This window comes from Babylonia areolata, chromosome 18, assembly GCF_041734735.1.
Source record: "Babylonia areolata isolate BAREFJ2019XMU chromosome 18, ASM4173473v1, whole genome shotgun sequence".
Classification (NCBI taxonomy): Eukaryota; Metazoa; Mollusca; class Gastropoda; order Neogastropoda; family Buccinidae; genus Babylonia; species Babylonia areolata.
The window spans coordinates 43,844,474-43,862,972 of NC_134893.1; the positions used below are offsets into that span (position 1 = coordinate 43,844,474).

The following is an 18,499-nucleotide window of genomic DNA, read 5'->3' on the forward strand; positions in this document are numbered from 1 at the left end:
GTGTGCCGAGCTGTTCCGCCCCACGGTGCGCCCCGCCCCCAACTTCTCTGCGGAGAAGGACTGCGAGGCCCTGCGTCACTCCATGAAGGGGGCAGGTGGGTGGTCTGCTCCTGTACTGAGTGGGGGGCGTGGCTGTTTAGTTCAGTATAGCAATGATTACTAGATTACTATGACAATGGTGTACTCAGCAGTGATCCAGTCTGGTTGTGGTGATGGTGATGGTGATGCTTAACAGCTTATGATAAAGGTTGCAGCATCGGCAGAAGCTCTGAAGAGGAGCATCTACGACAGTGACAATAATGATAATGATGGTAATAAATAACAATAGCAGCAACAACAATAATAATAATGATAACAATGATGATGATAATAATAATAATATTAATAATGATGATAATAATAATGATGATGATAACAACAAGAACAATTATAATAATCATCATAGTAGTTGTATCATTATAATCATACTACTACAAGTACAACAAACAACAACTACTACTACTATTACTACTACCACTACTACTACAATACTAAATCATTTTCTCCTTGAATTATTAAATCATTGTTCCTGCTTCTACTACCCCTCCTACTGTTACTGCTACTATTGCTGCTGCAGCTGCTTTTGTTGTTGCTGCCTCTGCTATTACAATTGTAATCATTCCAAAGATACATATTATGTTAATGATACATGTTCAGGAACTGATGAACGAACCATTGTCGGCATCATTGGGCAGCGTTCTAATTATCAGCGCCAGGAGATTGCCAAGTTCTACAAGACCATGTTTGGAAGGGTAATTACGTCAGTGCTGTGCATGTCAAAAGTCAAAGTCAGAATTTTTATTTCAAGATGGTAACTGAATAAGCAGCGACTGCTTTTTTTAGATCCAGCCATCTGAAAAAATGAAAAATGAAAAAAGCAAAAAGAGAGAGAAAAAAGAAGAATAGAAAAAGTGGTGATATACATTGAACAAAACACACAAAAGTACTAGAAATATAGTTATGTGCATACATGAATCGTGTGAAAATGAAATGCACATTAGTGTTTACAACACATCAACAACAGATCCCGTTTCGCATACACACACCCTCTTACAACACCAAAGGCATATACAAAACATTTCACAAATCATGAATTTGGTAACTAACAGATACAGATTTGTATTATTGTTCATCTTTTGGACAGTTAATAAGATGATTTTTCATATTTTTCTTAAACACATTTTTATTCGTTGTATCTTTTAAAACGAGTGGAAGGTTATTCCATAAATTTCCACCAGAGTATAGGAAGCTGGATTTATAAAGGTTGTTTCTAGGTCTAGGTATACATAACATATGGTTGTGTCTGCGGTCATTAGTTTTAAAAGTTTCTGTTATCTTTTGGGGAGCATTTCCATCATCACATTATGCATGCAAACAGCCTTGTTGAAGAACAGCCTGTTGCATGTGGGTGTGTATGTTAGTAGGGAAAGAAGTCAGCACATTATGCATGCAAACAGCCTTGTTGAAGAACAGCCTGTTGCATGTGGGTGTGTATGTTAGTAGGGAAAGAAGTCAGCACATTATGCATGCAAACAGCCTTGTTGAAGAACAGCCTATTGCATGTGGGTGTGTATGTTAGTAGGGAAAGAAGTCAGCACATTATGCATGCAAACAGCCTTGTTGAAGAACAGCCTATTGCATGTGGGTGTGTATGTTAGTAGGGAAAGAAGTCAGCACATTATGCATGCAAACAGCATTGTTGAAGAACAGCCTATTGCATGTGGGTGTGTATGTTAGTAGGGAAAGAAGTCAGCACATTATGCATGCAAACAGCCTTGTTGAAGAACAGCCTATTGCATGTGGGTGTGTATGTTAGTAGGGAAAGAAGTCAGCACATTAGGCATGCAAACAGCCTTGTTGAAGAACAGCCTGTTGCATGTGGGTGCGTATGTTAGTAGGGAAAGAAGTCAGCACATTAGGCATGCAAACAGCCTTGTTGAAGAACAGCCTGTTGCATGTGGGTGTGTATGTTAGTAGGGAAAGAAGTCAGCACATTATGCATGCAAACAGTCTTGTTGAAGAACAGCCTATTGCATGTGGGTGTGTATGTTAGTAGGGAAAGAAGTCAGCACATTATGCATGCAAACAGCCTTGTTGAAGAACAGCCTATTGCATGTGGGTGTGTATGTTAGTAGGGAAAGAAGTCAGCACATTATGCATGCAAACAGCCTTGTTGAAGAACAGCCTATTGCATGTGGGTGTGTATGTTAGTAGGGAAAGAAGTCAGCACATTATGCATGCAAACAGCCTTGTTGAAGAACAGCCTGTTGCATGTGGGTGTGTATGTTAGTAGGGAAAGAAGTCAGCACATTATGCATGCAAACAGCCTTGTTGAAGAACAGCCTGTTGCATGTGGGTGTGTATGTTAGTAGGGAAAGAAGTCAGCACATTATGCATGCAAACAGCCTTGTTGAAGAACAGCCTGTTGCATGTGGGTGTGTGTGTTAGTAGGGAAAGAAGTCAGCACATTATGCATGTAAACAGCCTTGTTGAAGAACAGCCTGTAGCATGTGGGTGTGTATGTTAGTAGGGAAAGAAGTCAGCACATTATGCATGCAAACAGCCTTGTTGAAGAACAGCCTGTTGCATGTGGGTGTGTATGTTAGTAGGGAAAGAAGTGAGTGCTGGTAGGAGGCCTGACTAAGTGTGCTGGGTTATGTTTCTGGTCGGGCATCTGCGGAGCAAATGTGGTGTAGCTTATATGGATTGGTCCGAATGCAGTGACGCCTCCTTGAGAAATTGAAACTGAATTGAAACTGCTGGTAGGAAGAGAATGCATGATGATATGTTCAGGTGTGTGCTGGTGAAGAGAGAGAGAGACAGAGACAGAGACAGAGAGTGTAGGATGACTGAATGTAAATCTGATGTGCATACAGTTATCCATTTTCTCATGTGTCTGATGTGTGTGTGTGTGTGTGTGTGTGTGTGTGTGTGTGTGTGTGTGTGTGTGTGTGTTTGCACATCCATTCAGTCAATCTGATTAGAGATGATATACAAAATATGTTTATGCTTGTGTGAGTGGCTGAGTGAGAATGTTTCTTTCAAAAAAAAGAAGTTACGATTTGACCTGTTTATCAGACAGTCCTGAATTATGACAATAAAATGCATGCAGATGGAACAAGCATGCATCGATGCAGAGTTGAGCAATTAATGTACACACAAATTATTCATTGTTCACACAGTGCACTCACTGGATGTTGTTTACCACAGGACATCATTCAGGACTTGGAATCGGACCTGAGCGGGAATTTCCGTGAAACCATCATGGCTCTGTTCAAAGCTCCATCCTACTATGATGCCTGGTCTCTGCACAATGCCATGCAGGTTTGTACTGTCTGATGTCGGACATCATCTGTATGGCTGTCTGTGCTGTGCTGTGCTGAGTGCTGTGTGAAAGAGAGTCTGCTGGAGTGTCTTCCCCTCATTTCCTGTTCCCAGTTCAGTTCGCTAATGAGTTCTGTCACCATTAGGATCAGGAGAGCACTTTTTTTTGATTAGTGATATTAAATGGGGGTTAATGATAACCAGAGTAGATCAGGTTGACAGTGTCCTGAAACTGTTGTGAAAAATAGTTCTTTGGAGAGAAAGGTCGTTATGGAGAGGCGACTGTCCTGTGCATGCACACTTGCATGTTCACACACACACACACACACACACACACACACACACACACACACACACAAACACACTTACACACATTCACGTACTCGCATGCATACACTATAATTTCTTTTTCCACCCTCTATTTTTTTCCCAACCCTCGTCTAATATCACTTATAGTAAAAAGACGTTAAACTAAAGAACGAACACCCACACCCCCCCACACACACACTGAAAAGAATGAGAGAGCAATGTATGTTTTTTTCTTTGTTTGTTTGCATTATTTGTTCATGCCAATTTGAAACAACAATTATATTACTAGAAATGAATATTTATCATGGGTTTGGAAACATAAAGGCTCTAATTCTGTCGCACTGAATCAATACTCCTAATGCATGGTGAAGGCTGAATTGCACAGTGTATAGATATGAACATGATCTTGTGCAGGGTGCTGGAACAAAGGAAGGTGTGCTGATAGAAATTCTGTGCACCAGGACAAACCACCAGATCAAGGACATTGTCGCATGCTACAAGAAACGTGAGACATCCGTAGTTCTGTCGTTTGTGAAGAAGTGCTTTGGTGATTGAAATCAGTGAGTCATTTACTCAGAAGCAGTGTGTGATTTATTCACAAGAGACCCACTACCCTCATCCACATCCATGTTATATTTATTTGTGTATTATCTGAGGGAGCTTTTGGTTCAGTACTCTTTATTGCTTCTTTACCTGCTTGCAAGCTGATGGGAAATATCAGGCAGTTCTGGCAGTTCCAGTTGTGTGCATTGCCCTACTTTAAGGAGCTGAAGTTGCTGTTTCTGTTTTTCTGATTTTTCAGTGCTATGGTCTTTATTAGTGTGGATAACCACTGGCAGTCTGGTATTAAATGGGAACTTCAAAGACAGGCAAGCATGAAATTATGTGACTGGGGTGGAGCCAGATCTTCAAGTAGAACCCCATATGACTCACAGTGGAAAAGAAGTATCTGATACGTGATCACTTACATGTATTTGTTCAAATGATTATTTGAACATGATTTTGTGGAGTTTCTATAAAATGCTTTATTGCTTTATGTTTCAGACTTCAAGCGTGACCTTGAGCAGGACATCATCAGTGACACCAGTGGACACTTCAAGAAGCTGTTGGTCTCTTGTTCCCAGGTACAGATTTTTATTAAGATCTGTTCACATGTTTGTTTTTTTATTATTAGTTCTTGGCACTTTAACATCATTGTTGGTCTGTTCTTGATTCTCTTTTTAGATTGAAACAGCGAGAGACATGTATTTGTGGAATGGGGCAGAGCAGCTAGAGGAATAGTCCATACAATTTTGCATGTGTATATTAGAACACAACTGGTTATGAAAAATGGACCACAAAAAATAGTTACCATTCCATAGATGCACATTATGCACACTCAGACAGTTTTTTTTAGGCTATGGTGCTTGTTCATGCTGCTGTTGAAATTGTGCAGTTTGTGTCCTAGCACATGTCCAGTCCACATACATACATGCACATGCATACACACATGTACACACACACATGCACATATGCACATGCACATGCACATGCACTCACACATATGCCTATGCACACATGCACACAGACATAATACATGTATATAGATATGCACACACACACACACACACACACACACACACATGCATACACATATTCACATACACATACATATGCACAATGCATAATTTTAGCACCATAAGTAACACCTGATTTTTAGAAATTGATTTCAGTTGGGTTTTTTTTGTTAATTAGTGTGTGTGTGTGTGTGTGTGTGTGAGAGAGAGAGAGAGAGAGAGAGAGAGAGAGAGAGAGAGAGAACTTGTACCCCAACAGCTTGTTTGGAGTGACCAACAGCCTTCAGTTCCTCAAGTTTTCATCATTATTCATTTTGTTTGGATATGTTTTTACTATTTCTGTTGTTACAGTTTTTAAAGGAGGCGTCAGTGCATTCTGACAAATCCATACATGCTTCTTTGCTATGCACATACCAACAGAATAGCCCATGCATGCATATATACTTGTGTAGCTATCATAGTGCATTTCTTTCTACAGGAATTTTGCACTTACGTTTCATGTAACACACACACACTGCATCATTCCAGGGCAACCGCCAAGAGCTGACACCCCAGCAGCTGCAGCAGATTCGAACCCAGGGTCCCGCTGCAGTGGTGGACGTGAACCTGGCCCGTGAGGATGCGGCCAAGCTGCACCAGGCAGGCGTGAAGCGACTGGGGACTGACGAGTCGGCGTTCATCATGGTGCTGGCCCTGAGAAACATGTACCAGCTGCAGGCCACCTTCGAGGAGTATCAGAAAGTCAGTGATGGTTGGGAGTGATGGTACAGTTGTGTGCTTGAACACCTCTGGTTTGGAATGATTGTAGAGTTGTGTGTTTGAACAACTCTGGTTTGGAATGATTGTAGGGTTGTGTGTTTGAACAACTCTGGTTTAGAGTGATGGTAGAATTATGTCTTTGAACAACTCTTGTTTGGAGTAATGGTAGAATTGTGTGTTTGAACAACTCTGGTTTAGAGTGATGATAGAATTGTGTGTTTGAACAACTCTGGTTTGGAATGATGGTAGAATTGTGTGTTTGAACAACTCTGGTTAATTAGAGTGATGGTAGAATTGTGTTTGAACAACTCTGGTTTGGAATGATTGTAGAGTTGTGTGTTTGAACAACTCTGGTTTGGAGTGATGGTAGAATTGTGTGTTTGAACAACTCTGGTTTGGAATAATGGTAGAATTGTGTGTTTGAACAACTCTGGTTTGGAGTGATGGTAGAATTGTGTGTTTGAACAACTCTTGTTTGGAGTGATGGTAGAATTGTGTGTTTGAACAACTCTTGTTTGGAGTGATGGTAGAATTGTGTGTTTGAACAACTCTTGTTTGGAGTGATGGTAGAATTGTGTGTTTGAACAACTCTTGTTTGGAGTGATGGTAGAATTGTGTGTTTGAACAACTCTGGTTAATTAGAGTGATGGTAGAATTGTGTGTTTGAACAACTCTGGTTTGGAATGATTGTAGAGTTGTGTGTTTGAACAACTCTGGTTTAGAATGATGGTAGAATTGTGTGTTTGAACAACTCTGGTTTGGAATAATGGTAGAATTGTGTGTTTGAACAACTCTGGTTTGGAGTGATGGTAGAATTGTGTGTTTGAATAACTCTGGTTAATTAGAGTGATGGTAGAATTGTGTTTGAACAACTCTGGTTTGGAATGATGGTAGAATTGTGTGTTTGAACAATTCTGGTTTAGAGTGATGGTAGAATTGTGTGTTTGAACAACTCTGGTTTAGAGTGATGGTAGAATTGTGTGTTTGAACAACTCTGGTTTGGAATGATGGTAGAATTGTGTGTTTGAATAACTCTGGTTTGGAATGATGGCTCTGGTTTTGATTCCCTCTCCATTTTCGTTGCTTGGTGTGGGTGTGTGTGCATGTGTGTGCATGTGGGAGAACGCATGGTGGTGGACAGAGTGTGTGGTGGTGAAGATAGAGGGTGTGTGTGTGTGTGTGTGTATGTGCGTGGTGCTGTTGTCATCATCAGTGGATTCGTGGGGTCTACTTCCACTTGAGGGAGTGAGGCAGGGAGGAAAGGTTATACAGTCTGGCTGCACTCTGTGGGGATGCCAAGGTCTCTTTCAGTAACCACACCTTCTGGAAATTGTATGCTGGAAAAAAAACAAAAAAACGTAGTGGGTAGTGGGGGTCTGGAGTCGACCGGAGGTAGCGGAGGAAGTGGAGGTGGCGTGGGGTTGGCGTTGCTGAGAGAGTCAGAGGTAGAGGGCCCAGACTGATCGCGAATCGATTGCGATCGTGCCTTAATTTTAGCCCGATCTCCCAATCGAGCTACATAATTGTGTGACCTGTTTGAAGACATAATTGGACACAAAACAGAAACGCCAAAGAATCGATAGACAGATAGAAAATGCGAAAAACTTAGCCGTATGAAGTGCATAGGAACAGGTGTCGAGATGGCTGCCGGAAAAAGAGGGCGCTAGCCAGGGGGACAAAGGGGACGTTACCTACTTCCGGGAGGTTATCGGCCGTAGTTCTCTCATTTTCTCCGCATAGGCGGATAGTAGTTTGCACAGGACAGGAATGTCAGACCCCTGCCGGAGTCTGCACTAGTTGGGTCACGGTAAGTATGTTATTTAAACGTAATTTTAGATAGAAAATTTCCTTTTTGTTGCTTTCGTCGCTGTCCTATTGCTCTCTTCGTTTTTGTTTTTTTTCGCTTTTCTTTCTGTCGTCTCTTCCTTTCTTACTTCTGTCTCGCTGGTCCTTTCACCGTATTTTTTTTTATGTATGTTTAAATGAAAAGAAAAAAATAGAATGGTTGTAAAACGAGTGGCATGTTTTGTCTGCAGTTGGCAGGGAAAGACCTGTTGTCTGCTATCAGCAGTGAAACTTCTGGTGACTTCGAGACTGGTTTGAGAGCCATTGGTAAGGGATTTGTATGTGTGCACTTTTATTTGTGTATATGCATACGAGCATGGGTACACTTCAGGACATATTTTTTAGTGTGTGCTGTAGTGTGATATATGTTTCATCATAATGTCTTCACAAAAGTGTGTGCATGCATACATGTTCCTGCTTGTGTGGAAAAGTGCAAAAATGTATTTTTAAGCATTTGATATGATGGAGAAGTAAACTGTGAATGAAAGATTTTTCTCTATTGTTCTGAAAATGAAGCGATTATTGAAATGTTCTCATTTATAACAGTCCCCAAGTCACTGAAAAAGAGGAATAGAGCAGCTAAAAAAAACAGAAACGCAAGAATTAATGCACACTGTCTTAAACTGCCGCAGTGGTTTTGGAGGCTGCTCTTTTCCACCCCACAATATTATTGTGTGTGTTTGAATTTATGCCTTTCTGCTTTCATCAGTGCGTTCTGCAAAGAACCGTCCAGAATATTTTGCTGACAAGCTCCATGACTGTGTCAAAGGCATGGGGACCAACGACTCCCGTCTGATCAGAATCGTCGTATCCAGATCAGAGGTCAGATAGTGTGTGCACTTGTGTCTGTGTGTGTTCCTGTGCTTAGAAGAAGGTGATCGTTGATGATAATTGTTGTGGATCTGAACGTATGTCTGACATTCTTGTTTTTGTAGTGCAGCACGCACAAATATATGCATGTATATGCACAGACACACACACACACACACACACACACACTGCATTTTAGATAACTTGCCCTTGAGCATTGCTCTGTTGCTCTCCAGAGCATATCCTCATGAGCGGATAAACTTGATGATTATGAATTGCTCTGTTTCGCAGTGGTTCCACATTTAAAAGAATTTTTTTTTTTACCTTTGAAAAAAGAAATATGTTGATTGTGAGAATGACCAGAAAGTTTAGAAATGCCGTTCTTGATAATTGTTTGTGCACACTTTCATTGTTTATTTATAAGCAGATAAAACAGACCTTACTTTTACAGTTCTTGTATTCGCTCTGTGGGTCTTGCACACTCACATTTGTCATCATCCGCAAGGCAAAGCAATGGATACGCTTCTTCTTCTTCTGCGTTCGTGGGCTGCAACTCCCACGTTCACTCGTATGTACACGAGTGGGCTTTTAGGTGTATGACCGTTTTTACCCTGCCATGTAGGCAGCCATACTCCGTTTTCGGGGGTGTGCATGCTGGGTATGTTCTTGTTTCCATAACCCACCGAACGCTGACATGGATTCATCTTTAACGTGCGTATTTGATCTTCTGTTTGCAAATACACATGAAGGGGGTTCAGGCACTAGCAGGTCTGCACATATGTTGACCTGGGAGATCATAAAAATCTCCACCCTTCACCCACCAGGTGCCGTCACCGTGATTCGAACCAGGGACCCTCAGATTGACAGTCCAATGCTTTAACCACTCGGCTATTGCGCCCGTCTGGATACGCTTTCAAAGAAGGATGTTCTGAAATTTGGAGCATGTAACAATTTTTTTATTTTTTTTACCAGAAGAGTGAAGACCCTGTCATCCAAGTCCGTATTTAGTGTATATGGAAACCAGAACATAACCAGCATGCATGGCCTGAAAATGGATTTTTGTGACTGCCTACATGACAGAGCAAAAATGGTCAGGCACATAAAAGCCGTCTTCAACATAGCAGTGAACATGGGAGTTGCAGCCCATGGACACAGAAGAAGAAAACTAAAGAGTAATGAGCTTAAGAAGATGTTTCTGGTCTTTCTTTTGAATCTACAACACATGATTTAACATTGTTCAACATAGTAGAATTCCGTAATGCTAACCTTGGTCACATTTTTATTGCTGAATTGTCTCTTGAATTTGTGTTTTTTGCATGTTTGAGCCTGTCTTTCTGTATGTACATAATTGATATAAGTGTGTGTGTGTGTGTGTGTGTGTGCTCGCGCAACCAGATTGACCTTCAGGACATCAAGGATGTATACCTCAGCAAATACAAGAAGACCTTGGAGTCGGCAGTGGCATCTGACACCAGCGGTGACTACAAACGACTGCTCCTGGGCATCATTGGACACTAGACGCCATGGCTCTGACTTGTTCTGGTCGATGACCATGGCTGGCTTCATTCACTGTCAGTCTTTCCTCCTCTGTCGTAGTGCCTGAATACTGGAGGCTGGACTGATGCACAAATTGCACCTACCCTCCTGAGCCAGTCGCTTTGACTACAGTGATGTCCATCAGTAAAGGTGTTGTAGTTCTTCGATAATGTTTAGATCTGATGTGATGAAGAAATGCTTATTTAATTACACATGCTTAACCCCAATGCTTATTTTTTTTTATTCTCCCCATTATATATATGTACTTACACTTCCCCCTTTTCTTCTTTTTGTAGTATTATCTTTGTTTATTTGTTTTTGTTCCTTTGTTGTTTGTTTTGTTTTTTTTTAAAAAAGACAAGTGAATGTGACTGCTTACCACCTGTACATGTGAACTGAATAAAAGCAAGTTTTAAAAAAAAAGAAAAAAGAAATGTTTTTTTTTTAGGTGCTATTGAGTTTATTCACTTGCAGGATGTTTGACATGTTACAGAGGCTGTTATATATAGGGGCAGTCCACAATTGCAGTGTTCTTGTATCAGTGCAGAGTAGCCCACTGAAGTTGCAGTGTAGAGCACAATTCTTTGAACTTTATTTGATATAGAGCAGGTTTTGTCAGTGTTTATCAAAAAGTAATGATATCAAAGTTTTGTTAAAATCCACAGGCGCCATATTTTGCATTTTATAATTGTGTATTCTTAGCTTTTTGTATTGCTGGTGCATGAAACTGTTTTACGTTCTGCTGTTATACTTCCAGATGCCATATATGCAAGTCATCTACGTTGTATGCTTATATATATATTCAATCACATCAATAAATTTGCATGAGTCATCATATCTCTGCAAAAGATAGGAGCAAAAAAGAAGAATAAACCACATTGTGTCTGCTGATTATAATTTGTTAAGGATTGAGAGGCATGAAAGAGAAAACTAAAGGTTTGAGTGATGTTATGCTTTGTTTTTGTTGTTGTTATAGCTTTTGCCGCGTGTGTTTGCGTGTCTCTTCATTTTATTGTTGATGTAATTCCAGATCATGGTGTTACTGCTTCTTGTCATTTGTTGGGGTTATATGAAAGAAACTAAATATCTGTTGAAGTATAAATCTGGCACATTACCAACTGTTTGATCTAGTCCTTTTCTTTTCTGAAGAACAGTAAGTGTCTTTCTGAAACAAAGATCTGAAGCATTGAGTGTTCCAGTGTTTTTTGTACCAGTCTTTTGTGTGATTGAAACTGGTCATTCCATGACAAACTGAAACTTTACCCCTACATTTTCTTCTTCTTTGTCAATCAAAAGTGAACTTTAAGATCTGATCTTATTCAATACAGAAAGCCACCTTCATCAAAACCGCTTCAAGGCTTTGGTTGTTGCCATTCAAGTGCAGTGAGAATATCTTATGTTTTGGGTACATTATCTCGCAAATTGCACAAAGTTCAATGTCAGTTTCTGTGTGTTGTTTTACTTGCTACAGTTTTAACTTTTGACTTAAATCCAGTGAAAGATGTATAGAAAGTGTTAAATTAGAAAAGGAGAAATCTCATTTTGTGTTTGTTTTTATGATAGATAATAACTGCATGAAAAGATCTCTGACTGTGATTTCTACAATTTTATACTGTCAGCATTTTGAAGTGTGTACAAAATGTTTGTATATATGTCAACTTTTTCCGTTGAAACTCCGTCTGTCTGTGTAAAAGTGGACACCTTTATATATGTCGGGGCCAGTTGTGCGAGGTGGAATCATGGGAAATGGAAGCTTTTGATCTGCTTTGTCTCACTGGATGGACAGCTTCACACAGAAACATGTTGAACAGATCTCACTGTTTCGAGTTTATGTTATTTCATTTATTTATTTTTACTTCTTTTTATTATGGAAGTTACACTGAAAAAAGTGGTGAACTTCAGTCTAATATCATTATCTTAGATGAACAGACTATAAATGAATAAACAAACTTAGTGTTGAATGTTTGTAATGATGGTGATCATTAACTTTCCATATTTCACTACACTTCTTGATTTAAGATATAATGTCTCAGTAACTACTTGTCATGTCAAATAATGAAATCAAGATAGAACATTTTTCCCCCACAGGGAAAGTATGTACATGAGATCAATATTTTCTAGATTTTGCACAATATGTGTGGCTTATGCAGTTGTTGTCACACGCCAGTTGAGACTTGATTGCATTATGTTTTTTTTTTGTTTTTTTTTTACATTGTACAAAGTATACATTGTTTATACAACTGTTGAGTTTTGCCACCCAAATTGATCATGTTGATAATATTTAATTTGGAACTTTTTTTGATAAATCTTTCATGGAATGGTGTTTGATCTATGGTATTGCAAAGAATTAATTTGTGTTAAAATTTTGGTTCATTTTATGTTGTTGATAATCTTGTACTGTTGTGATATTTTGCCATAAAAGTGCATTGATTTACTTTAATTTTTTTACATTGTCTGACAGTTCTTTTGCCATCTTTCATGCTTTAGAACTTTTGCTTGCTTTTTATACCTTTATATAGCTGGTATTCAGGTGCATCTATTACAAAGTTTATATATTAACAAAATATTTATACAGTAAATAAAAGTTTCAATGATTCTGTGGTTGATGTGCAGTCTGATGGTGGTGTATATGGGATTTTTGGACAAGTTTTGATGATATCAAACACACACACACACACACATGGATACATATGTCATATACACAGAATTATGTACATCCCACAAATCATCTACGCATTTGTACACACATACACACATACATATACTCGCTCGCTCTCTCTCCACTGGGCTACCATTCTCAACACACACACACCACCATCACCACCACCACACACCATACAATACATTTTGACACTCACATGTATGCACACAATTATAGACTGTCCATTAAGGCGTCATTCAGTGAACTATGGCACACAAATACGTACACGTCCGCAACCAACCGTCACATAAAAGCATATTGCACAGCCAGACACCGCCCCCAGGCCCTCACCCCCCTGCCCCCGATCTAAACACACCACATCACTATATAAAGCACACAATACACCCCGTATAGAATACCACACTCCACAAAAAAACTACACCACACATCACACACTACACCACAACACACGGCACACTAAATAACACACGAAACAACACACTACACAGAACACAACCAAACACCACACGTCACACCACACCACACCACACCACACCACGCCACACGGCACACAGCACCACAATCCGTACCATGAAAATCTACGCCACAAAAACATTCAACACCACACCACACAATACGCCACAGTTCACACTGCAGCACACCACACAACATACTCCACTCCACAGCCACACAACACACATACCATACAACACAACACATCACATCACACAGCACATCACACCTCACAACATACTCCACTCCACAGCCACACAACACACATACCATACAACACAACACATCACATCACACAGCACATCACACCTCACAACGCAATGCACATCACAAAACTATACAACACACCACACCACACTCCACACTACACAACACACCTCACCACACCACTACACACTACTCAACATCCACAATATAGCACCCCACACAACACACCACATATGCTCCATACAACACAAAACACCACACCCCCACACCAACAACTCTTCTCACAACCCCCTCCCCCCACCACACACACCCACAACGACACAAAACTCCATGATAAACCACACCATACCACATACCACATCACACAAAACATCACATACATCACATGGTACACCACACCATACAACACACCACACAACAACACAACACTCAACAAACCACACTGCACCACACGGCACACTACACACACACACCACACAATACAAGACACCACACAACACACCGCACCACACAATAGAACACCACACTACATCACACCACACACTACACCACACCACACTGCCACCACACCACACCACACCCCCTACCACTCACCACACCTCAGTATGACACACCACACCACACAGTACACAACACACCACCACCACCCACACCACACAGTACACAACACACCACCACCACCCACACCACACAGTACACAACACACCACCACCACCCACACCACACAGTACACAACACACCACCACCACCCACACCACACAGTACACAACACAACACCACCACACCACATAGTACACAACACAACACCACCACATCACACCACACAACACCACCACATCACAGTACACAACACAACACCACCACATCACACCACACAGTACACAACACAACACCACCACACCACACAGTACACAACACACCACCACCACCCACACCACACAGTACACAACACAACACCACCACACCACACAGCACAACACCACCACACCACACAGCACACAACACAACACCACCACACCACACAGCACACAACACAACACCACCACACTACACCACACAGTACACAACACACACCACTACACCACACAGTACACAACACAACACCCACCACACTACACCACACAGAACACAACACAACCCCACCACACCACACAGTACACAACACAACACCACCACACCACACCACACAGTACACAACACAACACCACCACACCACACAGTACACAACACAACACCACCACACCACACCACACAGCACACAACACAACACCACCACACCACACAGTACACAACACAACACCACCACACTACACCACACAGTACACAACACAACACCACCACACCACACAGTACACAACACACCACCACCACACCACACCACACAGTACACAACACAACACCACCACACAGCACACAACACAACACCACCACACTACACCACACAGTACACAACACCACCACCCACACCACACAGTACACAACACCACCACACCACACCACACAGTACACAACACAACACCACCACACCACACAGTACACAACACACCACCACCACACCACACAGTACACAACACAACACCACCACATCACACCACACAGTACACAACAACAACACCACACCACACCACATAGTACACAACAACACCACCACATCACACCACACAGTACACAACAACACCACCACATCACACCACACAGTACACAACACAACACCACCACACCACACCACACAGTACACAACATAACACCACCACACTACACCACACAGTACACAACACACCACCACCACCCACACCACACAGTACACAACACAACACCACCACACTACACCACACAGTACACAACATAACACCACACTACACCACACAGCACACAACACAACACCACCACACCACACAGCACACAACACACCACCACACCACACCACACACACACACACCACCACACAGTACAGCACATACTTCACATGCTCCATACAACACATCACATCACAACACAATATACCACACCAACAACCCCTGCCCCCGATCCACCCACCCGCCCTCCGACCTCAACAATGACACACACCACTCAACACGCGCCACATTGTTCTATCAGTTCCAAAACATTAGTCTCCCTTGATTGTCCAACAGAGAAACACACACACACACACACACACACACACACACACACACACACACACACACACACACACACACACACACACACACACACACATACACAGTTACGTACCTTCTTGCCCAAGTATTTCAAAGAGAATAATAATTCTGCAGATGATTTTTGTAAAGTTATTTCTGACGAGGTTCTTATGGTCGAACTTTCACAGGCATTAGTTCATAGCCCTATTTCTACATTCCTTTAATGCACTTCAGAATTGTGTTAATGGTTTCTGATTATTATTATTATTATTGAATTGTTACTGTTAAATGTAATTGCATGTTAGTTATACATTTTACGGTAGTTTTCTAGTTGACCTTTTTTCTGTTTTCCTCTTCCCGGCCCCCAACCCCCCCCCCCACCCCCTTTTTTTTTAACGTCTAATATCACTGATAGTGAAAAGACGGTAAACTAAAGAACGAACACACACACACACACACACACACACAAATGTGTGACGCGCGTGTCTCTATGTGTGTGCGCGCTTGCTCGTGTATGTGTCCACGTGCCACATCTTAATCCCTACATATGTCTCCATATCGCCGGACCATCAGGCACGGCGTGTTGACAGTGGTCTGGGCAGTGTAAAAATACTAAGGACAATACTGAGGATTCAAACATACAACAAAGTAAAAAAACAACAACAACAACAACAAACACACAAAAAACAACAACAACAACAACAAAAAACACACAAAAAACACAACAAACAAACAAACAAAAAACAAAAACAAAAAAAACCACACACAAAAAAACAACAACCAAACAAGAGAAACTTAGGATAGCGCTGACTCAAACATGCAAAAAAGTGCAAAGAGGTAGCAGTTTTAAAACGTGTAAAGTGTTGTGTGTGTGTGTGTTTGTTGTTTGTTTTTTTAATTTCAACAGTGTCACAGTACACTGAAAGAAACACAGTCATGGTTGTTGAGTGTTTATTAACCATTGCAAGAACACCATTTCACAGTAAAGTTCCACTTATGCGTTAATGAAAGCAGAGATATGTCTTCAGAAAAGAAACAAAATAGTTAATACAAATAAGAACGAGAGCGAGCGAGCGAGAGAGAGAGGGAGACAGAGAGAGAGAGAGAGAGAGAGAGAGAGAGAGAGATGCACATGTGTGCACATGTGTACCATAATGCAGACTTACATAGGAAGAATGCAATAAAAACAGCAACGAGAAACATAATATAAAAATATAATATATAAATATAATACAAAAATAATGTTAATCACTGTCATGAATATGTTCAGCAACAAAGCAACAACGAGGAACACAACATAGGCAATAAATATCAGTGGGAATGTTTACCTGATGATGGCTGATTTTTTAAATTAATTAATTAATTTTTTTGTTGAACACCAAAAATAATGTGAATCACTGTCATGAATATGTTCAGCAACAAAGTAACATAGAAGAAGACAACATAGGCAATAAATATCAGTGGGTATGTGTACCTGTTGATGGCTGATTTATTTATTTATTTATTTATTTATTTTTTAACACTTGTGATCTAATATTAAGACAGGTGGATAACGTTTGCTCAAACTGATTATCGATTGTTTGTGATGTTGCGAATGAAGCTGTTTTTTCTTCTTTTATATATATATATATATATATATATATATATATATATATATATATATATATATATATATATATATATATAAGCGCAAAGAACAAAACAGAAGCTGGAAGATTAACCCCAGGCATTTTTGGACCCACATACTTGCACGCATGCATGTATATTTTTGCACACAGGTCATGCAATGGACTTCTGGTATAAAAGCTAGAGAGAAGTGGGGGAGGTGTTAGAGAAAGAAAGGGAGAGAGAGACAGAGAGAGAGAGAGAGAGAGAGTGTGTGTGCTGTGTGTGTGTGGTGTGTGTGTCTGAGAGAGAGAGAGAGAGAGAGAGAGAGAGAGAGAGAGAGAGAGAGAGAGAGAGAGAGAGAGAGAGAGAGAAAGAGAGAGAGAAAGAGAGAGAAAGTGTCATGACTATTTCAGTTTTTACCCGTTCTTTCTTCCTTCTGAACAAGATTCTCATTGCATTCTCTGTTTTTATGAACAATGTGTTTGTGACTCCACGCCCACGTTCACGCTGGACACATGTGTCTACAAACACACACGCACACCACAATACACACAAAAACATACGTAGGTACCTGCACATGCACACACGCTTGTATGCACATTCGATCATGCACTAAATCTAACATAATGATTCCTGTTTTTAGCTGATAGGGATAGATGAACAGAATATACACAGTGCTTTGCTCTTGTGCACAGAATATTTATGTACTCAGCAATTATGTGTACATTGTGTGCAGAATAATTCCTCTTGATCTTCGGATGCAGCATGTCAGAATAAAGGAAGCTGGAAGTGAATTATATCCATGGCAGATGTCTGAAAATAAACACAAGTATACCTACTAGATAAACGGTTTAGTTAGTAAATGATTGAATAACTAGATACAAAGAAAAGAAGTATAAAACTACACCAAAGCCAAAGAGTGTAATACGATATCATTTGCTGTAAGCATAATCGAATATGTTTGCATTGTACATGCATGATGTTATCTGGTATTTAACCTCAGTTTTTTTCTTTCTTTCTTTAAAAAATCGAAATTAAAGATACTTCATTGTGATTCTTTTAGTTCCACGGGAGATCCATGGATACATCCTAAGTCTGATCACGCCTCTCAACGCCTTCTCTATCATTTGTTAAAAAAAACAAAAAACAATAACAACAACAAAAAAATTGCTATGGCAGTGTAGCAAAATATAATGATGAAAATCAGGAAAAAT

The 18,499-nt window shown here is 40.5% G+C and overlaps 1 protein-coding gene across 2 annotated transcripts in view; it reads left to right on the forward strand.

The window, feature by feature from the left end:
• LOC143292805 (annexin-B12-like) overlaps positions 1–12,775 on the forward strand; it is an 18,166-nt gene extending 5,391 nt beyond the window's left edge. For both annotated transcript variants that reach the window (XM_076603394.1, XM_076603395.1), the window contains 9 exons: positions 1–95; positions 697–791; positions 3,250–3,363; positions 4,087–4,177; positions 4,717–4,796; positions 5,757–5,969; positions 8,024–8,099; positions 8,542–8,654; positions 10,038–12,775. The exon at positions 1–95 is cut by the window's left edge and continues 47 nt beyond it. In XM_076603394.1, coding sequence (XP_076459509.1) covers positions 1–95; positions 697–791; positions 3,250–3,363; positions 4,087–4,177; positions 4,717–4,796; positions 5,757–5,969; positions 8,024–8,099; positions 8,542–8,654; positions 10,038–10,160 — 1,000 coding nt within the window. In that variant the 3' untranslated portion in view covers positions 10,161–12,775. The remainder of the gene's footprint in view (positions 96–696; positions 792–3,249; positions 3,364–4,086; positions 4,178–4,716; positions 4,797–5,756; positions 5,970–8,023; positions 8,100–8,541; positions 8,655–10,037) is intronic.
• The last annotated feature ends 5,724 nt before the right edge of the window (positions 12,776–18,499 follow it).